At 40.7% G+C, this 25,703-nt stretch overlaps 1 protein-coding gene across 1 annotated transcript; it reads right to left on the minus strand.

The window, feature by feature from the left end:
- Positions 1-22,269: 22,269 nt before the first annotated feature.
- On the minus strand, positions 22,270-25,238 carry LOC147601723 (uncharacterized). The gene is made up of 2 exons (XM_086741488.1): positions 24,002-25,238; positions 22,270-22,361 (listed from the first exon to the last, which is right to left on the minus strand). The coding sequence occupies exons 1-2, from the start codon at positions 25,236-25,238 to the stop codon at positions 22,270-22,272; spliced, it is 1,329 nt and encodes a 442-aa protein (XP_086597614.1).
- Between the last annotated feature and the right edge of the window lie 465 nt (positions 25,239-25,703).

Below are 25,703 nucleotides of genomic sequence, written 5' to 3' on the forward strand. Positions count from 1 at the left end.
TGATTACTACAGCATTTTCCTTTTCTGAACATTAGAGTGAATGCTTGGATCTGTTTTCCTCTGCTGTCACAAACTGCTATGAAATGCATTAGCAACGTATAATTTGCATAGCATATAGCAAAATATAGGAATCATGTATGCCTAAACATACAAACAAGTGCAGACAGCTGTGTCTTGTCAGTGCTTTTGTGTAAAGCCAGATTTAATGCAGCAGCTGTAAAGTCACAGGATATATTACCTATAGGATAACATCGTACTTAGAGCAACTTGGCATCTAGGCTGGGTCAGGCTGATGTGCAGAGGCTGGAAGCACAACTGCCTTTCTTATTCATCTAAGTAATGCATTGGTGTGAGAGCTGAGGGACCACACGGTGGTCTGGCAGAGCTCTGCATTACCTCTCTCTCCACTGTCTCTTCAATAGGCATAGCCAAGGGATGACTTGCAAGTTCTTGACCTCAAGTGGCAGAGGCCTGTGCATTTCACTTGGAAAATAAAAAGAATCACAGGAAATGTCCATTTGATTTGGAAAAAACAAAATCTATCAGGGATTGATGAAAAAAAATGGACATTTTCATTGCAGAGAAAATATAGAAGAAATAAATTTTCCTACTTGTTCTAGGATAAATCTTGTTGTTAATCAATATGGGAGACAATATGCATCCACATGCTGAAATTCTTAGTTATTATTTTGCTTGTTAAAGTAAAAGAAAAACCATAGGCAATTGTATTAAAACTAGCAGCACTGTTTTGCTAAATGAAAGGTAAGATTGCAAAGCCAGCTGCTCAGAGTAAGGAAAAGCTGTAATGAAGAATACCAGTGCTCCCTTTGTACATCTGTGTTGGAATTAATTGCATAATCATACAGCATTTTTTTCACAAAACTCCTGCCTTATTCAGTGCACAGCATAAATGGAGCTCACTGAATGGGTAACTTCAATATTTCAAATATGGGGAGCTTTCAATATTCAAGTGATTGATTCCAAATACTTAAAAATTGGTTTCGTTTGCATACAAATTGGTCCTGAATTAGGCAATGGTCATGTCCATGATGAAAACACTTCAGTTAAATGACACATAGAGAAAGCTTAATTGATACTTTATGGTTTCTCAGCAGATGTCTGCATTCAAATGGAATTACTGTAAAAGAATTTGCTAGAAAGATGTAGGTACTGTATCTGAATAAATCATTTGCATTTGCTAAAATGAAGTTATATGCAGAAGGAGTTCCTGGTTATATCTGCAAGCCATAAACATGTCTTTATTCTTGTCTCTCTTTTTCATGTTGTGCATTAATATGAATCCAGTATGGGGCTGACTCCCTGTACATTACACTAACTTTGTGCTGATGCAATTCCCTTAATTTCAATCTTTTATCATCTAACTGCCTATTATAGTGGTAAAACCCAGTCTATACACATATACTCTGTATTTAATGCTCTAGCATTTCTTTATAGAAAGAATAAAACCATATGAGAATTTTGCAGGGCTAAGAATTTGTCTCTAAGTTAAAAGTGGGGCATAGCTGAAATAAATGGTTTTGTATGGTCTGGGATGGGAGGCTGGGTGGGGTAGAGGGGGAAAAAAGAAAGCAGCAGAAGAGTAGAATTTCACATGTTGGTTCTAATAAGATTGTGAGTTCCAGTTCATTTTCCTTCTCTTCCAGTCTCAATGTAAGTGAGAATGCATTTACCGTATGTCCTTGCAGTGCATTCTGTTTTTGTAACCCTATTCTCTCCATGTACAAAAGCCCTCATGAGGCTATGAAGAACATTATGCAGAAAAATAAATGCAGACTGGATATCAGTATGTGAAATAAAATGCTGCCAGTGCTTTTTATCCTTTCTGCATTTTGATCCAAATGCTGTGACTAGGTTACTATGGTTAAGATTAATGCGTAAATTATTTTCCCACAAGAAACCACTGCTTTTCTCCACTTAATTACCAGATGTTGAAAAAAGAGAACAAGTAGTTATTCTTCTATGTACTCATCTGTGCCCTTTAGCTAATTACAGGCAAATTCAAAGTGATTTTATGTAGCTTTTGCTGTGATGTTGCAGGATTCTTAAGGTTAATAATGATCTGTATCAATAACATAGCCTGGAATGATGTTGTACACTGATAGTCATTATTTTAGCTATGTGTGCCCCTCCAAACAGATGCCTTGTCAAACAAGGTACAATCTGTAAAGTTTTAGAGTCCCTTGCTTCCTCCTTCTTTTACAGGAGAACAGAAGAGAGAACCAAAGTCCCAGACAGTGAAAATAGACTGTATAACTTAGACCCCCTTCATACTTTGAGGACAAGTCCATAATTTTTAAGGTTTTACAAAGGTAAACCTTCTATAAGGAAGGTTCAAATGCATGCCTCGGCGAACATCAAAACTTCTAAACTGTACTGGAAAGGCAGGAATTCTTTACGGTATTTCTGCACTGCTTCAGCAGTACAGAGTCATGACAGGCTTAAGTGTTCAGTTCACTTTTTGGAAATATAAAGGATTCACAAAGTTGAAGATGGGAGAGTTGGACTATTGACATTTTAAAGGAAAATTAGTTGCATCCATTGAGATATGGAAAGGGGAGCCTCAAGACACTCATCTGATTAATTTCTTAGGATTCTGAGTAAACTTTCACTTTCAGATTGTCACCTATCCTACAGTCTCTACTATTTGAGCAATTTATTTAAAGCTAGTATTTTGTGTTCGATAGGTTTCCACCTGCAGACTGGCAGAGTCAGTATCAATAGGTTAAAGTATTTGAACAGAATTAGTGAGCCTAGCACTCCTACAAATGTGTAGTAGAATACACTCCTACATTTTTACTTATACTTCGTGTTGTGAATCCAAACCCAAAATTATGATTTCTTATAGAATATGAATAACTACAGCTGCAATTCTTGCATAAGCTACTGTTGTCAGGTTCAGGAGATAGAAAAGAATTGTGGTAGGCACTCTGTGTAAGTCACTACAGCCTTCATTTCACTCTGTATTCATGAAAATATCACAAAAAGTGTTAAAATCCATGCAGGTATTAGTAATTTTAATTTTTATTTTACTTTATTATTTAGTGTTATGATTGCAAGTATTCTCTTGAAGTTAATACTTTAAGTATGCTATTGCAATTGTACCATTATTGCAGCTGTGATTAGCATTACATATGGTAGTAGGTCCCCATGTGTCACAGTTTAGCCCTACTTGGCAGCTAAAATACCACACATCTGCTCATTCACTCACTCTCCATCTCCCTATCCCCAACAATGGGATGGGGAGGAAAATCTGGAGAAAAAGAAAGGCAAAACTCATGGGTTGGGATGAAAACAGCTTAACAGAGAAGCAAAGGAAAACAGGGAGGGATAAGACCACAATAACAACAGAATATACCAAGCACAAGATTCATAGTACAATAGTTCATAGTGAATCCCAATGCCCAGCTCACTCCTGAGTAGAGAAAAACCCCCTCACCATGGTCCCCACTTTGAATACTGAGCATGACCTCACATGATATCAAATATCCCTTTGGCTAATTTGAGTAAACTGACCCAGCTGTTGGCTAATTGGTAAAGTATCCCAGCTATGTCCTCTCCCAGCTTCCTGTGAAAATTAACTATCCTAGGCAGAACCAGGAAATCACATTTCATAGTTTTCTCCAGTAGCTTTCCTACAGTTACTCATAACTATAGCAGCGATATTAAAATCTTATTATTTAGAGTTATTTATTTGTAACAATCATCTATGTGTATGTTTACAGTGACAAGTCATGTTATCAACTGAGACTGAGTAACGGTGCTAAGAACACAACATCCATACCATGTGTGCTTTGGCGCTTAGCTTTAGCTCTCGTCTGACTCCATGGATGGGATTGCTAGCAGAAGTAAGCATGCTTCTGAGGCACATCTTTAGGTAAAATTTAATCCAAAATGAATCCTGTTGCATGCTCCACTGTGTTTCCCTTATCAAAGGGAATCAAAGTGGAATAAGTTGGAATGATCAAGGTAAAGCTTTAAACACAGTTCATTATAAACCAGAAAGTGAAGTCAATATAAATTGTCAGTGTCACTACTTTTCAAAGTTATACAAAAACGTGAAAGACAGTATGTTTTCAATGAAAAGAGCAGAAATCATCCAATTGTAAGTTTTTCACCTGCAATTAAAATTGATCAATAGAATTACTGCCAGGAAAAAGGACTGTACTATTTGTATTTATGAATTAACCCATTCTTGTTTGTAGCGTGTCACTCTTACACAGACCTCCTAAGCTTTGTCATCCCTCCTTCTCTGATGTTTAATGAAATGTTCTCATTTATTTTCACAACTTTTTTTTTCCTCATTCTGCAGAAATATTGTAATCATTACTAACTCTGGAAACTGATATCCCTGTCAGCAAATATGTTCTTGATATTTCTCATACATACTTACCAAAGCTTTAAATGCTGATTTTATCTAACTAGCTTTCTCAGACTAGGTTTAAAAATATAGACACATTTTCCTTCTTGTTTAATTATTATTTTGTGAAAAATAATCTAGTATTCTTTCTGTCAATCTACATGGCTACAGTGGAAGGAGATTAAAAAAATAAGACTTTCTAGTTATACTATCCTTGTAAAAAATAAACCTTTCACTGATAGTATTCTGTGGCAAAATAGATTATCATAAAACATGTAATCATGCTTTGCTGGGAAAATGTGTCATCTGTTTTGCTTTAACCTCCTTGTGGAGAAATTGTCACAAGCATCTTCCATATGAAATTTTTTCTTATCCCATGTGATTGATTAAGATTAAACATCAATGTAAGGGCACCTAAATAAAGCAGAAAACAGATATTTCTGTAGCTATTCCTACTGCTGTCAATGGAGTTTAACATCAGATCAATACAGAAAGGAAAGTGATACACATATGACTTACCAGGGACAGTAAGATGACTTTAAAACAAAGCTACATATGCTGAAGTCCTAAAAGTCTTACCTGCTGGGTAGATGCTGAACCTTGTGAATTTTTCCTAAAATACCAAAAAGATGGGTAAAATTGATAAATCTAGAAATCTTAGGGTAACATTCTTAGTACTATGAAGAATCTTGTCCTTCACCTAGCAAAGTAATACTTCTGCTTGATACAGCAGCATCTCTACAGTGAGGTTTATATTCTGCTGCCCTTTGTCTCAGGAAAGTAAGGAGAGCAGAAAGTTATGATGGGATTACAAATAATAAAATCAGTAAACTCACATTTTTTAGTTTGTAAAATGGGTTTGAACTGAAAATTCCAAGAATTGCAAAAAAGGTAAAAGGAAAAATACTTTACTATTGACCAAAGTAATAGTTATGCCCTGAGATTTATTATATTCCTATTTACCTTCTACTCATCATGCATATTTGGATTCTTATAAAACACCACACTGTATAAACACATTGCTGTCAGGTTACTGAGATTAAGTTGTCTGATTTGGAGAAAAAAAAATGCTTAGTTTACAGGTCACCTAAATCTGTTTGTCTAAACAAGACAGACATCCAGATATACAGTCTAACATAGAGAGTGACATTTACCCTATGGCTGAACTTGTTAAATGAGTTCATAGAAAGATGAATTATGTAATTTGTGGGAATCAGAGTGTGCTTCCGTCTTCTGCTATCTTGTCATTTCTGAATTCTAAATTTCCTGTTTAGTTTTGGAGTTCAGTCTGTAGATTTCCAAATAAAGGGTGAATAGTATCTGCTGTGTGGATGAATAAAGTCTACTGTTTTGCTTTGCTTTTCCTTTTCCTTTCCTTTCCTTTCCTTTTTTTTTTTTCTTGACAGTTATAAACTGAGGTAATTATAGTTCACTATTCAGACATAAAACATGGTTTCATTTTGAGTCTTAAATAGTATTTGGACTGCAAGATTCCCTTATGTGTAGGCACTGAGTGACTCATTCAAAACTGAATAGATTTTAAAATAAAACTAGAAATGCATTTTGTGAGAGTGTCTTAATAGGAAATCAGTCTGAAAAATAATTTTTGCCATAGAAAGGATTCATCCAAAAAAATGAATTCATTTCCTTAGGGCTTTCAAATGTCAGTAAAGGTTGGATTTAGTTTTAAAAGTCGTTAAATGACTCAGAGGTTTTTTTTTTAAATCTCATTTTTTGTTTCTACACTGATTTTCTCAAATAATTCGCCATAATTTTGAAAGAATTGTCTTGTTTTTATAGGCACTCTTGTTTTGCTTGATTTGCAATTGCTCTGCATTGGAGCCACAGTCCTTGTGGCATCAGAACTGGCGGCCAGGTGAACTATTTAGCTCTAAAGTCACTTATGACGGCAGAGGGTGACTAATCAGCAGAAATTGATTATTTCCCTAGCAACAGCAGTTCAACTTGCATGGAAATATCCAGGGAGGTAGTGATGGAGAAAAAGGTAAAATGGAATTATCTCTGAATTAACAGCATTTAAGCAAGTAGCAGAGAAGAACCGAATGACTCCAGCATACTCAGGCAGGAAGCCCAGAGCATAGGAAACACATAGCTCTTAGAAACTCAGACACAGAGGACGTTCAGTAAAATCCAGAGTCTTCTGCCTCCCAGGACAGCACTAGGTTACACCCAGCCCTTCACTCTTCATTCAAAACACTTGAAATGTTACGTTCAGATTGTCTAACTGAAGAACTAAGGCACTAAAATAGTTAACCAGGATAGTCAACCAGACTGACAAATTTCTTTCCCCTAGAAGAAAGAAACTTTCTACAGTAGATATTTTTCCTTTGTGGGGGACTGCAAAGGCCTTCTGCAAGAAATAAGGACTCTTGCAGCTTATCTTCTGCTTTAAGTGCCAGGTACATCTTCTCTGATATCATACATGTGGGTGGATGTAGGTGTGTGTACACACCATGTTCAAAGAAAAATCCTACATGCTCTATACACTGATTAGGAGTAAAAAGAAAAGGAAAAAAACTTCATATCGCTTCATACAGTACTGGGAAGCCTTCAACTACTATAATGAAAAACACAGTGAAAGAATCGAAATAGGACATAAAGGGTCCCCAGACAACTTTACCACCTGACAAGTTTGCTTGCTTTGAATGACTCCAAAATACAATGTACTCTGAAGCATGTGGGAAAAGAATAGTGGATTGTATTGGCACTTAGGTGGGAGAAGGCTGCGTCATGCAAAGTGTTACACAGCCTGCATTTTCTTTCTTTTTATAGAGCAAGAACAAAGAACAATGGCTCCTATGTCTTAATAGACCGGAGCTCATGGGCTTCCTGCCAAAGGGTTAAGTGCTGTTGTTTGGCCCGCAGTTTCAAAGACAGAAATGGCTATCTTTCAATAGCAGATTTTTTCTACACTAAAGAAAGAGCAGTCTCTGAAGGGAGAAAAGCAACGGTGAATAAAACAGGGAAATAACAGCAGCAATAGAATCTTCCTGTTAGCTGAGCATCCAGTTTGAGGTGGGTTTTCTTTTTTTTTTTTCAGTTTTAATTCTGAAATGGATTTCTATGGAAGATTGTTTTCAAAAGAAGGTATTATTCCACTACCATACACATTTAGATGTATTTGCCACTGAGCTTTTGAAGGATTCTAGCAGTATATTATGAAAAAAAATGTTGGCAATTGTTCATGGAAAATATCCAACAGTAAGGTCAAGTGAGCCACAAAGGAGGTGACATTCATCGATTAAGCTCTTGCTGCAGCATGAAGCAAGTTGACCAAGAAAAGCATACTGCATTTAAGGAGTTAGTAATATTTGCTGTGGCAATCGTGTACTTTTATGTGTGCTAAAGAATAGAAATGAATTTTAATGCTTATCAGGCACTTAGGCTATCTTATATGAAACCAGATTTGGCAACTCCTCCTGCAGCTGTTGCAAACAAGTCCAGCCAATCATCAGTACTTGTGTGCTTCATTCATCCCTCTGTAAGAAAAATAGTGAAGCAATAGACTCAGAACATTTGGAGATTCAGTTTTAACAAAGTGGATGATTTTCTTTGCAGAGACAAGTCTTTCAGTTTGTTGTTGTTGGGTTTTTATAATGATTTCACCAGCAGAATTGGATTGAGATTGCTGCCTTCACAACTACAGAAAGCAAAACAAAACTGTTTTCCAAGCTTCTAACAAGCTCTGAGCTTCACCAATGTCTTCTAATGCAGAAAAAGTGTCTGCACAGCCCAACTTGAGTTCTACAACCAAAGCTATCAAAACCACACCTGTATGTTTTTGTCCCATGTCATCTGGTGGCATGTGGTTAACTCCAAGTGTCACATCAGGGAACAGTAGTATTCTCTGGTATATAACTACTTCTCTCCCCCAGTACACCAGCACTTGGTGTGATATTGTAAAATATTGTAATAATAGCTAATAATATTAGTAATAGTTAAAGTAATCATGATAGCGAATTCTTTAGCAACTTTTTCTAAATGAGATTCAATTTACTATATTTTCAGTAAAATCCAGCATTTTTAGTCTGCTTCTTGAATGCCTTCATTGAATTTTAGCTGGGTCTATATGAAGAACATACGGGTAACTTCCACTCTGATAAGCAACTTTTGGCATATTCTTTACTTGCTGCTGCTGATGTCATAAGTTTCAAAAGATGTTAATTTTGTATACTCATTGACCCTTACCACTCAGAAGAAGTAACAAGTGCCTGTGTCAAAGTCTATAATCTGATTCAACTAGTAGCAATTAACTCATCACCTCCATGATAGGCCTGCATAGCCTTCTGCACAGTACTTTGAAGTCTGTGATCTCCTGATAATTCCTCTTCTTTGTAATTATTCAGGTAGACACATTCAGATGCTTAAATATTTCCAAACCTAACCTAAAGTCTGTTGCTAAACACTTTTAGCATAAACTGAAATCTTAAAGAAATTCTTAAAAACTATCAAAATGTCAGCTTGATCTATTGTAATTTTTGACACTTTGATTATTTTACTAAAAATCTGTCTTGCTTGTTCCTGTTGTTTTTGGGGAAAGGAGGAAGCTATTTGGTTTGGTTTTGTTTGGCTTGTTTTTCTGGGAAATTAGACCAAAGGCCTTATACATGTTTATCAAGTCCTTGGTATCTGGTTGGACAAATCTAGGGAATGATACACACGTCCTAAAAGTGTGTGCAAAATTTTGAAGTTTCTTATCCTCACAGAAAACATGGTTCAGGCTTGAACAATCAGATGTCCTTTATACATTCTTCTTCCTTGGTAAAAACCCTGGTCAAGTTTTCAAAACAAGATGGAATAGAATATGTTGCAACTTATTTGCAATAAGTTTGTAGTAGGCTCTAGTTCATCTTCCCTTTCAGTCATGCAGTTTCTACTCTCTACCATAGCTGCAAGCATAGTTCATACATTTCACAAATAAGAAGTTCTAAATTCCATATAACTATGTCATAGTATGTATTCTCATCCCTTTTTAGAGGACATGCAAATAACTCATAAGGATTTTTTAGTAAGGGAACATCATTAACAGCTACATGGGAGTAACAGTGCTGCACCAAGCACCACTGGTTACTTGATTTTGGAGGGAAGATTATGTCTTACGGAATATAGATAGCCATGAGCTTAATGTAAATTCTTCCAGCTTCAATGGTTTTGTATTTCTGAATGATTTTTTATCTGAAGCAGTGATTTTGCCGTTTTTTTTTAATTCATCATTTTTATCATTGAAAGATTGCATGCAGCAGTGATACTTTAATGCTTCCTTTTCACTTGAGATCACAAAATATACCATACAGATAAGGAAATCTAAGCATTTTGAAGTACATGGTGTATTTGCTATGGTACACAAAGGAAAACATGAAGGAATACTGAGATGCAGAAGAAAAGCTGTGAAACAAAGAAAGAGTGCATAAGCAATAATACATAACTAAATTATGCCTTTTTTTTTTCCATCTGAGTCCTTTCTTGTTGCCCTGCTCGTATTTGCTTCACCTAGACAAAAGACTTCTGCCATGTCTGAAGTATCCGGAGGACATCAGCATATGATGTGCTTGGATTACACTATACTGACTGACCTATTTGGTGTTGCCTTCAAGTTTTGGCTAAAGTCTGTACTTCTGCTCTGTCAGTTTTGTGAGTGATACACATTCATTCTTCTCCCTTTCCCCAATCATCAATCTGCAACCTACAGTGAACTGTCTGCTCCTGGGCTGCTACGATGTCATGATATGTATCGCTGTCTTGCTTATTTCCAGTAATATGCCAAAGATAGAGGATTAATAAGTACATCAAAATAAAGCTCTAATATACCATATCCATGCTATCGTACTGTCCCATTTGCCTACTATTATGTTTTCACTTACTCCCAAAATAGCAAAGATCTTCAACTCTTGCTATCTGACAAATGCAATGGGTAATGTAAAGGTACAATTCTGAGCAGTTTGCCCAGGCCTTTACACACTGACAGAAAATTGTTTTGCTGCTGTAAGCTAACATAAGATGTTAATGTCACCCGCCCCATCTTGCTGCTTTCCATTGCACTGGCTCTGCTGCCCTCCCTGCAATGTCCTTGCTTGAGAAAGGTCCTGGGACTTTGATTTCCTTCACTGGAGAAGAGAAGGACCATGCCTCTGAATGATTATGATATCTCTCTAACTCCATTATTGTATTTCCAATAAGGTTATTTGCACTAAGTTGGTAAGCCAACTGCAGAGCTGATTCTGCAGCTGTCATAACCTAGCATACTTCTGCTGAAATCAACTGTGCTGTATTGAGTTACCTTGTGGAGTAATGGAGTGTGTTAATTGCTCTTCTCATATTCTTGTATTCATACCTCCTCTAAAGATTGTACATAATGACCAACCTTTTCTACTTGACTTTCAACTTTTTTTTTTTTTTTTTTTTTTTGTGTGTGAGAAACACTTGCTAGCATGGGCCTCCGTCTTTGGACTTAAGCTCACGAAGTCTCACCAACTGCTTTGAAGTGTACATGTTTGGTATAGGTCTAGACATGAATCATCCACATTTGTGGGAAATTATAAGTCCTGTCTTTGAGATTGTGATCCAGCTGTCTCTGGTTTTTATTTTGACTTAAGAAAGCCTAAATTGCTTGCTGTAAGAGGAAAGGCAGTAGACAGAGGTGTATTGTGGCCCTTTAAAAAAAAAAAAATAAAAGAGGTAAATGAAGTAAAAAAAGCAAAGCCTTAATTATCAGGAAATCCAAGTGTGTTTATATTGTTAGCAGAGTACCTTAAAGAGAGGGTTTCTGCACAGGGAGAAGCAGTATTCCTTTTACTTTTTGCCTGACTTCTAGGTCTAATCAGGATACTTCAGAGCTGGAGACTAATGGAAAAATTCTCTCTGAAACCACTAAGGGCTATAGTGCTCCAAAACATAGACCAAGAAAGACTGCCTGCCTTAGTAAGACATTAAAGACCTTTTAAAATTAGAATGTTATTCATCTTTGGCATCCGATTTCTGATGGGAAGAGTGAGCTCTTTAATAAGAAGCCTCTCTGAAAATGAGGTTTGATGCAATGTAGGAGACATAGATAACTGTTTCCCCCTTCTTTTCCTTTTGATTAAATTTAAGGTGCCTTAAAACATGAAAAGCTTCTCTTGCATCACTTCCCAAAAAAAGGTTAAATCCTTTTTCTGTCTTCAGCCTGGGAGTCACCACACAGAGAAAATCTCTTGACTGTGAAGAAAATCCCATACACTGAGAAGTGGAAAATTGCTCAGCACCCCCAAGATTTTCTGGTGGTATCAGTGGCCACCAGCTGCTGTGCTGAAGTGACACATCTTTCCATTACGCTGCTCCTGAAAGTCTCCTGGCCTCTTTGTGACCCCAGGACTGAAACCCATGGCAGAAGGAAGCTTCCAGCACGGGTTACAGGCACAGCAGGTTACTGGTTTAGTGTGGGGAAGTGTCAGAATACACCAGGTTTTATAAATGAGTTTAAATGTGAAATAGAAACTGGGTTCATAAAAAGCTTAATTTGAGGCTAGCAATGAGTTCATTACAGACAACAGTGATTTGAATTTGTTTTTACTAGATTTGTCAGCATCTGCAGCTGTGAATATTTTTTCTTTCTTCTTCTTTAGATAGTCAGGTAGTTCTTGCCATGCATTTCACTATGCATTCATGTACTTCACATTTATTTCTTTCCCATAGGCAACTTATTTTGGTTTCAGTTGGTTTGGTTGTTTCACTGACAAGAGCAGCAGCAGTGCTTTCAGCGGTTTTTAGGTATCCCTTAAACAAAACCTGTCACTATGTGAAATGGAGAATTAGGATAATTTCTAAATGTCACATCTAGTTCCCATCCCTTTCGGACATTGCTAAACAGCCTCTTCTAGTGCTGAAGTATCTTTGCAATTCATTAAAATGCTTCTGTAACATAAATATATTTTTATTTAGGAAAACTAAATACTGTATCAAATGAAAAAGCCTTTAAAAAGCTTTCTCAGGAAATCTCTACCTAAAAGTATTCATATCACTTTTCATATTGTGAAATGTTCTACTCTGATTTGGTGGCTACAATAGTAGTACCGGGAGACAGGACATGAGGGTTTCTGACAATTTTGATCATTCTTCCTTTTTATTAGAGAATGTATAGGGTCAAATTTTCAAAATTTAATTTTAGCTTACTTCTCTTCTATGTCCAGCTTGAGGGGAAGAAAAATTAAGACAACAGAAAAGATGCTTCAGAATCTTCCTTTAAGGTATTTATAGGAACTGTGTTTTAGAGTGAATTCATACAGTGCATAATACAATAGAGATAATTAATTGAGACCTCGAGGTGCTATTGTATTACGAACACTCATTTGCTTAGCAAACTAATTTAGTCTCTTCCATGGACTATGGATGTCTCCTGCACAAAAATGTGGAGCATAATATTAATCCATCACTCCCTAAATGTTACACGATGCTATAGTTTTAGGGAAAGATGTATAGGGCTTTCTAGTGCTTTTCTAGTGCAGAAGGAAACTTCCTTCCTCACCAGTGTCTGTCTCTCTCCTACAGTATTGACTAGCAAACATCATTTAAACTATATTACAGATTCCCTAGTATCTCTGTTTCCTAACCTCCAGTACATATGTCTGGTGGACACAGGCGTGACAATGACATGTATTATAAACAAAGAAGAGAGAAGCATTATGTTTAAATTTCCTGCAGTGTGGCTCTTGAGTAAACTCATAGAGGCTCTTCTTTTTATATTGGTGAGAGAGGGAAATAACAGTTTGAAAACCCAAAAATAATAGTTAGAACTAATTTTAAAAATAAACAACAATAATATCACACATAACATACAACATAGGCTATACCTATGTTGTCAAGTAGTGTACCCCAGTAAGAGAAGTTGTGGAGGGCAAGGAAGTTGGTGCTGGGGATCTGATTCCTGCACTATAGATCTTCCAGGACACACTTCCTTCAGACCAGCTTTAGACTGTTTGCATGGAGTGAGCGCCCACTTGCAGCTGGACTGTGTTTGTTTTGTGGCTAAAGGCCATATTCCAGTTCAGTCTCATCCAAAACAAATCCTGTTCACCTGCTCTGAGACCAGTCTGTGATGCAAAACAGAAGATAGCATGGGGAAAAGATGGAGTTTTCCTTAGTTCAGCAGATGATCTAAATTAAAACCTTAAGGTAGGTATGCCTAGGTAGGTATATTAGACTTGAATATATTCAAATTAATAAGCAAGTGTTAATTATTATTTTAGTATTATTCTGCAGGGTTTATGTGGCAAGGTTTTGGTACCAGAGGGGCTGTAAAGATGACCTCTGTGGGAGGAGGTTAGAGGCTACACTGTGGTGGACACAGCCAGTTCCAGCTAGCTCCACAAAGGACGCTATTTACATTGGCAATAAACTAATTTTTTTTTTTCCCACAGGTTGAGTCTGTTTTGCCCATGATGGTAACTGGTAAGCAATATTCCTGTCTTTATCTGGACTCGTGAGCTTTCTCATCCTTTTTTCTTCCCTTACCCCACTGAGAAGAGGGAGCGAGTGAGCAGCTGGGTGTGCATTTGACTGTTTGACAAGGCTAATCCACCACAATTTTCTATATTGTTTCTATCTCACCTGCAGTGGGAGAAACGGATGGGTTAGGAGGGAAAAGGGGATGAAAAAGTAAAAGGTAGGCAGTTCTATGCTATGAAGGGTTTATGTTTTAAGAGAGTGAAAGTAAGTTAAAGAAGTGACATCCAAAAGAAAGATGACCTTAGACAATAGTCACAGTGGAAGAATGTTTTACTCTGACATTTCAGAACTGAAGTTACAAGCAGGCCTCTTGGGTGGCAGCCAGGAGGGAAACCTATTGGCATAGCTATGTAATCACATTAGCTTAGATATGAAGTCATGTGTTATGTTACCCTTTCACTCTGGAGTGAGGAAGCTGGTTCCCTTGGCAGATACTCTTGATTCAGAGTCTTCTCCTCATCAGCAGTACATAGGTGACTGGTATACTGCTAGCTTATTTCTCCTCCAAACATGCCCCTGCAGCCATGCAGTCCTACTAAATGCCACTACCCTTGCATCTCCTCCTTCACTGCTCAGCTGCTTCATCCTCCACCACATTTAGGAGCTAGACTTCTTGTTTCTTAGAGAACATTCTAGTTTTATAGTGGCTGGACAGCTACCTTGGGCACCAAAGACACCACAGTTCTCATTCAAAATCTTGAGGGTAAAAAAGAATCATCTTCCAGGCCTTGGTGAAGATCAAAATTGAGAAAACACAGATGTTCAAGAGTTAGAAACTCAGGATGACCTACCTTAAGAGCCAGAACTATCACACCCCAGATGTGTTTCAGTTGTCTTTATTTGTTGAGGCAGCAAGGAAGATCTTTATCCCCAAAAGATGTAATTAGGGGTGAGAGAGCCATAGCTGAGTGCTAGAGCCTAAGAGTCAAGTTTTGAAGACAGCATTACTTTGTGCCCCAAGGATGGTGCAGGAGGGCTGGATAGAAAATACATGCTGGAATAACATTCTGAAGATAGTATTCAAAAACCTGTGTCCTTATGAGCCTTCAAGCCAGACTTTTCCCATGGATCGGAAACAGAGATTAGGAGATTTCAGTAAGTCTGTTGGTGAGATAAGACTTCTAGCAAAGGCCCACAAAGCTGCCAGATGGTCAGGATCCCTTAGAATCACTTCAGCACCCTCTTCCCTTCTCCAAGAAGCTCTGTCAGAGACGCAGCAGCCCTCAGGGCAAGCGCACTGAACAAATCACAATACATTTTATGTTCTTTCTATAGGAATAGCACATGACTGATTGCCTCCTTCCGTCACCGTGACATTGACAGCAGCTTTCCTCTCTCCAAGCTGATGCCTTGCCAGTAGTGGAAGCCAGATTAGACTGCAGAGGCCAGTCCCTTCTCACTGCTAAGAGAAGACTCTGACTATAATCTGGTCATACAAGACAATTTCCTAAATTGCCCTAAATTGTCACTGATTTAAGTAGGACATCTCCCACTGAGGAACACTATAGTGGTTCTTGATGGCAAAAACATAGAAAGATCCAAGGGACCTCCAACTCCTGGTGTGTCAGACCTGAGCACATAAGCAACTAGGTACTCCGAAATAACTCTCATAGACCTGCTCCACATTTCTGCAAATATCAGGCTTCCCGAGCAGCATATTTTGTGTCAATCTTAATAGACTGAGGCGGGCAAGACTCTGGGGACAAGTCAGATTGGAACATATATCTGCTAGGAAAGCAGGTGCAGGACATGGATAGTAGGATATCTGGAGAGGTCAGGTTGCTCCAACTGAAGCACAGAGGGGGCACAGCTAACGAGAGCCAGCGACAGGCTAAGGCAGTGCAGATGCAACTGTCTCAAGCTGCTTACCTGGCAAAGCTGGATCCGAACTTGGCACTGCTGCTGAAATAGCAGTATAGAATTGCCCTACAGTGCTCTGGGGAGCTTCTGCAATTGAACTGAAAGGGAATGGTGGGTGAAATCTGAGCAGATTTTTCTATTTTATGCCTTCTCTAGAGAATGCTCCATCACCCCTGCCAGAGCTGGTTTATCCCTGCTTCATAGCAGTACACAAGCAAAGCAAATGCTGCTGATTGCAGCACTTGGCAGGTAAATTCTGAATACTTCCCAGGGAAGAAAATCCCCAGGTTGTTTTAGAATGTCTTCACTTGTATTCAAAAATGCCTTGAGTAAAACACTGTTCTACAATAATTACAGCAACAAACTGTAAACACTTTCAGAGAATGCATCTAATCAAGGCTTGCTTACAAAATGAAACGTCCTCACTCTGGGTTACAAGTATGAGAAACGTGTGTTTTAAATGGATACACAAGCAAATCGGTGCTACAGTTCCTGAGACCATCGTCTGGGACATAGATTTTATTTAATGGATCAAGGAAAGTTTTTTGGTAGGAATCTCTCTTTCACAGAAGGTTTGCCACAGCAAGCTAGTAGCACGCAGCTGTGCCCCTGGACGCCATCTGTCCCCAGAAATCCCAGGCATCCCTGTAGAGGATCTAACTTCCAATGCAGTCCCTCTCCCCTTGACCCTGACAGCACAAATCTCAAGGTAGTCTTCAATTAATCTTTCTAGTTTATTCCTTCCTAGATGAAGATAAGATCCAAAGAAAACAGAATTTAGTCTGGGAATTCACTTGGCCCTGTGCAGAAATTTTTTCTCCAATCCCTTTCCTAGCCTTGCCCTTTTGCTCCTTTTCATGTGTTTGCAGGCACGTGCATGCTGCTCCTCTGTGTCCTAGAGCCCGGCATCTGGTCATCTAGGGTGAGGAGGGGGAGATATTCAAGGATCTTAACTTTAGGCACCTTAATGATCCAGAGAAGTTGACTGGGAAATGACCTGAACTCTCACTGTAGTCAGAGAGATGCTCCTGTGGAGAACAATTCAGGTCACCTTGGTTAGGTTCTTGCTCTGAATTACCCTCTGGAGGAGCCTGTCCATCTCCATTAATTACACAGGAAATCTAGGAAGCCTATTACACTAATGTAAGTGCTGAAGTTAGGTGCCTGAAGTTAGGTACTATGAAAACCTCCCTTCAACCTATGAGCTCCTAGAATCTTGTGTTCCACCACTGTAAATATATAAGGCTTCTCTTGTTAGGGGAGAAGAATGAGGAAGAATCTTCAATCTTTTTTATTGCACTTGACTTTAAAACAAAATCACTAATCAGGCTCACTTTTTTTAAAGTGCACTTCAGAAAGAATGTGTAGCTTTCCCACACACTCATGCTAATATGCACAATCACTGCTAATAACGAAGGCATCACAGCTTCGTTCCTGTCATCGTCTTTCATTTTCCCATGTGTCTCAGTTCCGTAGTTACTCTGACTGTCATATCTATTATTTATTAACACAGAAAGGCATTAAAATGCAATTTCCTCATCTCTTTGTTTCTTTCCTAATTACACACTATTTAATACTCAAAGAAGCTCAGCAAAGGCCAGCTTGATTCTCCTCAGTTGCATAGATGCATGAGTTTATAGTGAATCGTTTTTTTTTTGTTTGTTTTATTTATATGAGCTTTGTGCACTATTTCTTTCCACTTTTAATCCATTAGTTGTTTATACCGTCTCTTTCTTTACCATGCATTTAATCTCATGATTGATTTTTAGTGTCAATGTTTTGAAAATATTTTTCTCTGGAAGGAGAAACATTATGTGTGACATTTCTTAAACTTCCCACAGACTCTATGATTTAAGTGTATTTAAAATAATTCTGATTTTTTTCCTGATTTAGGTGTTAGACAAAATAACTTGCAAAGACAGTAGAGGTGAGTGTACTTTCTTCAGTGCAAGGCCAGTGTACTCAATAGTCATGAATCAGCAGCCACCTGCTCCATTAGGTTGGCTTGTTCTCAACTACCACCTAGTTTTCTTCCAAAGGAAACTGAGGACAGTTTGTACTTTAATACAAAACAAAGATGAGGGAGTGCATCTCATGAACCAGGGCTGCGGAAGCATCTACTCTAGGTTGAAATAGAATCATAGAATGGTTTGTGTTGGAAGGGACCTTTAAAGGGCATCAAGTCCAACCGCCCCACAAGGAGCAGGGGCATCTCCAACTAGATCAGGTTGCTCAGAGCCTCATCCAACCTGGCCTTGAACGTTACCAGGGATGGGGCATCCACCACCTCTCTGGGCAACCTGTTCCAGTGTTTTACAACCCTCAGTGTAAAAAATTTTTTCCTAATATCTAATCTAAATCTACCTCTCTCTGTTTTGAAACCATTACCACTAGTCCTGTCACAACAGGTCCTACTGAAGAGTTTCTCCCTCTCTTTCCTGTAGACCCTCTTGACATACTGGAAAAATCCTTCCTCTTGAGTAGCAGGAACCTCCCTTCAGCCCAGTCCCCACTTTATATACTGAGCATGATGTCACATAGAATGGAACAGCCCTTTAACTAACTTGGGTAAACTATCTCAGCTGTCTGCTAGTTAGTAAACTATCCCAGCTGTGTCCCCTAGCCACAGGTGCCACCAGCTCCAGCTCCTCTCCCAACTCAGGTGAAAATTAATTCTGTCCTAGCCAGAACCAGGACAAGAAAGCAGTATTTACATTTAAAGTAGTGAGGCTTTCTTTTTCCTCAAACAAGTCTATTTTGTGGCTGGTAAAAAACAAAACAAAACAAAACAAAACATAACAAATGTGTTTCCACGCTTTCATCTTCCCATTTTAGTTAGATAAACCCTGAGAAAAAAAGGCGAGGAAAAATTATTTCAAGATCAGGATGGAAAGATGGCATTTGTACTTCCATCTAGTCTTTGCTTCTGACTTGTGTAGTGGTTTTTGAATTTTTCCTTTTTTTTTTCAGCAGTGTCTCTTTTCTGTCACCATGTGTTGTAGATCAGGCCCGATCCGGACCAAACTAAGCAGTCTCTCTCTACGCACCCTCCAAGAAAATAGGGGGAGATAATATAAGAAAAACAGCTCAAGGTTTGAGATAAGGACGGGGAGAAATCCTTAAAGTTACTGTTACAGGCAGAACAGACTCGACTTGGGGAAAACTATTCATTTATTACTACAAACAGCAGGAGAATAAGACAGAGAACAAGATAACCTCCCCCCACTCCTCCCTCTTACCAGGCTTAACATTATCTCTACCACCTTTCCCCTCAGGGCGGCACAGGGCGGGGAAGAGGGAGTGGGGGTTGCAGTCAGTTCATCACGCGTCGTTTTACGCCGCTGCTTCATAGTCGGAGGAAGAACTCCTCGCATTCCTCCCCTGCTCCGTTGTGGTGTCCCACCCATACGCCACAGTCCTTCGTGAAGCTGCTCTGGCGTGGGTCATCTCTTCCACGGAGTGCAGTCTCTCCAGAACGGCTGACCCAGCGCGGGCGCTCCACAGGCCACAACCACCTTCAGGCATCCACCTCCCCCGGTGTGGGGTCCTTCATGGGCTGCAGGTGGATCTCTGTTCCTCCATGGGCTGGAGGGGGACAGCCTGCTCCACCATGGTCATCACCACAGGCTGCAGGGGAATCTTGGCCAGGACACGCATTACTCCTCCCCCTCCTTCTTCACTGACCTTGGTGTCTGCAGCTGTTGCTCTCACAAGAAAAGTTCTTCACACCAGGCTGGTGATGCCTCTCAGAATCTCTTCACATCATCCAGCTCATCTCCTCTCCACTTCTTGCAGCCAGGCCGGGCCGAGTCGGATCCAGTCAGCCGCCTGGCAAGAGGCCAGAGGGTGAGGCCTGCAAGGCCTATGAGGCCTGTGCCTCCCCCTCTGCACCTTTGCCCCCGCTCAGCTTCTTCACATCTTCTCTTCTCTTCTCTTTTTTTTTTTCCTGTTTTCCCCTTCTTAAATATGTTATCACAGAGGCGTTATCACGGGACATTCTGCTACCAATCGGCGTGGCCTTGCCAGCAGCAGGTCCGCCCTAGACCTGGCCGAGTCCACTGAACAAAGGGGAGCGACTTCTAGCAGTTTCCAACAGAAGCTACTGCCTTAGGCCCCCCCTCACTAAATAAAACCACAACACCATGCTGGGCAAAAATTTTGAAGTTTAAAACATTAATTTAAAAATAAGCCAAATTGAACGAAAAATAGATTTTACCTATAGGAAAAAAAAAAACCACAATAGGTTTGTGATTATTTTTAAGGTAGAATCTTAAAATGTTGCTGTCAATTTCATTTATTTTTATTGTTAGTTTAGTTTTAGGGGATTTTTATGCTACTTTCTTACTTATATAAGAGATATAATGAAAAGTGACATGTGAGAAATACAACTGAAATGATTTTTTTTTCTTGGAAAAAGGAAGTTGACAGATGATAATATTGTTCAATGTTGCAGGAAAAAAAAAAATAGTATTCTGGTAAAGCCCCCAGTTCTAGAACTTTAAACTGAAACTTTGTCTTCAGAGGTCTCTGTATAATTGACAGAACTGTACCCAGTATGTAATGCTAATGCATTAATGTATAAAGAGAAAAATCGAGCTTTCCATGATTTATAGGATTTAAAAATATTACAGTTTCATCCTTCTCCCTGGTCTTTAGTCTGAAAGATGAGGGACCTTTTTTGCTTTTCTTGGCCTGAACTGGCTGTTAAGTCTGAAAATGGGTCATCTAGCAACCACTCTTACGACTTTACAAATACATTTATAATAGGGCTGGCACATCACATTGATGCCTCATCCATCATTGCATTTTTCTCCAAAGATGGTAAATGAGCCAGCAGCATTTAAGGGACACTGTCTAGGAAAGCTTTGCACAGTATCCCTTGTACTCAGTGAGATTTGTGATCTAGATTTCGATAGCCTTTAGGTCAGGATGGATCTCTTAGCTTTAGAGGTAGCAGAATAATGTATTTGGGAAATGCAGCCTCTTCCAGCTCATGTACAGTTTAGGATTTTTGGAAAGCAAATTTTATACAAGGCATGCTGTAGCTTAATGTGAGAATAATATAAGGAGCCTGCAGCTAGTGTGACAGCAGCTGATAAGATCTGGGCAGGGCCAGGAGCAACGACAGGAGATTTAAACGGGGTGTAACCAGAACTAGCACTCAGTCACCTTGACATCAGCTCCAGTGTCAGCGTGATCCACAGCCAAATGCCCTAGCACAGTGCATATTGGGATTTCCTGAACCCGGGAACCTCAGGGTGAGGTGAGAGAGCTGCCAGGAGCCAGCAGCTCATGCGACAGTGGCTGACGAGACCTGAACGGGGCCAGGGGCAACAGCAGCCTCCACCATATAAAGGAAGCCCCTCCAGTCCATGTGAAGGAAGCCCTTAGGGACTGCCAGCGACCAGGGCATGGTGCAGCAGCAAGGGTGTGGTGTGACAGGTCACAGGATAGGGCACACAGGGAGAGCGCTTCTACGAAGGAGGGGCATTCCACTGGCCGGGTGGGAGACTTGAAGTACACATAACCCCACGTCTGGGCATCTGTGACCATCTGAATATGTCAAGGGCACTCGTCCTACCTGACTCTCAAGGCAGAATGGTGGGCACTCATCTGAGAGCAAGGGCTGCAGCCCCGGCTGAGAGGTCTGCACCAGCTACCCCAGCAGTGGTCGATGCATCCACATACAGAGCTGCTTAGGGAAAGGCTTCTGTGCAGACCTCAGGCTGCAGGAAGTGCCTGGAACTTTCTCCTGGGGCAAGGACAGGCGGCAGCCCTGCCTGCAGAAGGTGTGTCCAGGTGGAGGAGCTCCTATGGCAGGTGGCTGAACTGCAGGAGGCGGTCAGGAGACTGTGTGGCATCAGGGAGGCTGAGAAGGAGTTAGATAGTTGGTTCTAAGCGCAGTCTGCACTGGAATCACAGCCCCTGGCCAAACAGCCAAAAACTCCCCCACCAACACATGCAGAAGGGAGGAGAGCCAAGGATGCAGAGAAATGGAAGTTTGCAAAGGCAAGGGCCAGCAGGAGGAAGAGACTTTCATCGAAATCTGAGGTGTCCTTGCAGAACTGCTTCACTGCTCTGCAGACTGAAGAGGAAAGACGCAGCACATCAGGAGAGATGCTGGAGCTGAGTAAGGCAGCCAAATCTGCTCCCTGTGTAACGATCAGTGCAACTAAGAAAGGGTGATGGGTAATAGTAGTGGGTGACTGTCTTCTGAGAGATACGGAGGCATCCATCTGCCGACCTGACGCACTCTCTAGAGGGGTATGCTGCTTACCAGGTTCTTGTATCAGGGATGTCACCAAGAGACTACCAAGCCTCGTACAGTCCACTGACTATTATCCGCTGCTGTTGTTTCACGTGGGCATCAGTGATAAAGCCAGAAGCAATCTTAGGAGTATTAAGAAGGATTACAGAGCCCTGGAGTAGTGGTAAGGGACACTGGAGCACAGGCAGTTTTTTCATCAGTCCTCCCAGTCAAAGGGAAGGGATTTGAAAGGGCCAGTCTAATCTAGTGAATCAACAAATTGTTACAGGTCTGGTTCCACAGCTAGGGTTTGGTTACTTAGAACATGGGAATTGCTTTGAGAAGCCTGGTCTACTGGAGAATGATGAGGTCCATCTGCCAGAGAAGGGGAAGAGCATCTTCAGTCATAGGCTTGCCAAGCTGGTGAAGAGGACTTTAAATTAATATTGCCGGGAGAAAGGAACCTCAATCCATCCAACTCCTACCAGTTTGATACCAGTGCCAGCAACAGATACTCAGAGCCTGGAGAAAGTTTCCAGGTCAGCAGAAGAGCACCTGAAAAGCAGCACAAAGGAATTCCAGCCTCTCTAGTCAACAAGTCAGCTTAATCAGGGGCCCAAAGTAAATGTCTGTATGTGAACGCATATAGCATGGGGAATAAACAGGAAGAGTTAGAGACATGTGCATGCCTGCAGAGCTATGGTCTTATTGGCATCATGGAGACATGGTGGGATGGTTCTTATGACTGGAGTGTTGGAATGAAGGGATACAGGCTCTTTAGGAAGGACAGGCAGGGTAGATGAGGAGGAGGTGGTGCCCTTTATGTCAGTGACCAGCTGGAGTGCATGAAGCTCCGCCTGGGTATGGATGAGGAGTAAACGGAGAGCTTATGGGTCAGGATTAGAGGGAAAGCAGGGACAGGTGACATTATAGCAGGGGTCTGCTATAGGCCACCCAAGCAGGAAGACTGAATGGATGAGCCCTTCTATAGACAGATAGGAGCAACCTCATGTTCACAAGCCCTGCTCATCATGGGGGAGTTCAACCACCTTGAAATCAGTTGGAAGGACAACACAGCAGGGCACAAACAATCCAGAAGGTTCCTGGAATGCATGGATGATAGCTTCTTTCTCCAAGTGATAGAGGAGTCAATGAGGAGAGCTGCTATGCTGGACCTTGTTCTCACCAGCAATGAGGGGCTCTTGGAGAATGTGGAGCTCAAGGGCAGCCTTGGCTTCAGTGACCATGAAATGGTGGAGTTCAAGATCTGTAGGGTGTACAGCAAGCTCTCTACCCTGGACTTCAAAAAAGCAGACTTTGGCCTCTCAGGGATCTACTTAGCAGTGCACCATGGGATAAAGCCCTGGAGGGAAGAGAGGCCCAGAAAAGCTGGTTAATATTAAATTACCTCCTCCTCTAAGTGTAGGAGTGATGCATCCCAACAAAGTGGAAGTCAGGCAAAAACACCAGGAGGCCTGCATTGTTGACGCGGAAGAAACGGACACTGCTGACGACCAATATGATCAAGCAAATGCCAATTTATTGTTGATACATCCCGGTTAATATAGCCCTTCTAATTCCGTATCATGCGCAAGCTCTCTACTAATTGGTTAACTATATCATGCACGCGCTCCTAGCTAAAGTATGATTCGTTAAGTCTCTATGTTCACGCGCACGGCTTTCTCCACCTGCACCCTGTATCACGTTCAGCCCCCAGTCACGTATGCCAGCTGTTTTCCTTCTTCTCAAGGTTGCTTCGTTTACTTTCTCACAGGAAGCTTCATTACTTTCTCACAGACGGCCTCATTATTTTCTCGCAGGTGGCTTCAGTATTTTTCTTACAGGCAGCTTCAGTACTTTCTCACAAACGGCCTTATCGATGTCCCTGAGGCCTGCTACTCAAAAACACAACAATTCCATTCGGTCTGGATTGTTCACTAAGTGCCCCTGGCTCTCCAGGTATCCAACAAATCCCCCTTTTTGTTTTTGAACAATCCAGACCCCAGTTATCATACGTTCCATAACTTTCACAAAGCATTTTAAAATACACCCCAATACCATTAGTGCCAACAGCAAAGCCACTAATATTACCAGCCCATGTACTATCAAATCTTTTAGCCAACCTGTGACTCCCAATGATTTTAGCCAGTCCGAAAGTCCATTTTCCACCTGTATTGCATGCATGTTCCGGTGTAACTCTGCCAACTGATAGTGTATTGATTTAGAGTGATCAGAAATATTCATGCAACACATACCTTCAAAATCTTCACATCCATGTCCATGCGCTAATAACAAAAAATCAACGGCTGCCCGATTCTGCAAAATAGCATGACGCATACTATCCATGTCTTCTAACAATCCCGATAACATGCTAGAGGTTAAATTCATTTGCTTTTGTGCCCAACAAGCTAATCTATTTAAGCTAGCTAAAGCTTTTGCAGATGCCGCCCAAGGAACAAATATAGATAATGCTATACGCTCAGCTGTACCCATTAGGGTTAAATTGCCGTCACAGTTGGGAGCTAATACTTTTAGTGATCTCCTTGCTCGAGTACGATTTCGCAATACTTTCATAGATGGAGCAAACATTATCAATTTTCCAAAATAACATGGTCCTCCTATAGCCCCTTTTGGCACTCCTGACCAGGCCCGATCCCCACAAATTAAGAAGTATCCCGGGGGTATGGCCTTGGCCGTGTCATTCACCCAAAGAGGCATCTTTGAACCTTTGATTTCTGCTCCCACTGCTCCATTACAATAATCTCCTGAGCTGTTTTGATAAGTATACACAGGTTTTCCTTGGGCGTCAGTCATTTTACTAGTTACATCAGTCCATTGGTTCCTGTTCCATGCTGTACTTACCCCCTTTTCTGTAAAAAGGGGACCTCCCAGCATAAAACAAGACCCTGAACCATTTAAGGATCCCATTAGATCTAATTCTTGTGGATCCCAAGGCAAACTGTGATTTAAATGCCTAATCACCAATGCTGCAGCTATTCCAATTTGATTGCTATTCCCAGAACAACACACCGGTTTCTGTCCAGGGCGGAGGCTGGCACACTCCATCTTTGCGTGGCATGTTTGATTCACCACAGTCTCATTCAAAACAGTGTGATTATTGACCCATCCTTTCCAGTCATCCGGATTCCAATAGGGAGTACCAATCAGACACGTACGAAAAGGATCAGCAGGAGTAGCCATTGACACACAAAACGATGATTGGTTTGTAATGTTGGCAAATGTCAGCCACATGTTTGGTCTGGGGTCAATACGATGTAAGTCTACAGTCTCACCAACACACCCAGTTACCAGCATCAGGAGGATGATGATGATGCATCCTGCTGTCCCAGGTCTTCCTTCCAAGGTTTCACCCATCGACTTGGAACCCATCGTGGTCCTTCGTCTGTCAAAACACAAACATAACCTCGACCGGTCATTTTCACTTCTGCCGGACCTCTCCATTCCCCAGTTTTTAAATCCCGGTATTGCACCTTCACCGAATCACTTTTCTGCAGTCCAGATTGCAATGACATATGATGAATTACAATTGGAGGAGATTCACGGTCTCCTGTTAATCTCAGATAATTTAGCACATAAAGCGCTTTTGCAAGCCTTTCAGAGGGTGCCGGCTCTCCCCCTTTTTGTTTTTGCAAAAGCGATTTTAAGGTGGCATGTGCACGCTCTACAATGGCTTGGCCTGTAGGGGAGTGAGGAATA

This window comes from Chlamydotis macqueenii, chromosome 2, assembly GCF_036417535.1.
Source record: "Chlamydotis macqueenii isolate bChlMac1 chromosome 2, bChlMac1.mat, whole genome shotgun sequence".
In the NCBI taxonomy this organism is placed as follows: Eukaryota; Metazoa; Chordata; class Aves; order Otidiformes; family Otididae; genus Chlamydotis; species Chlamydotis macqueenii.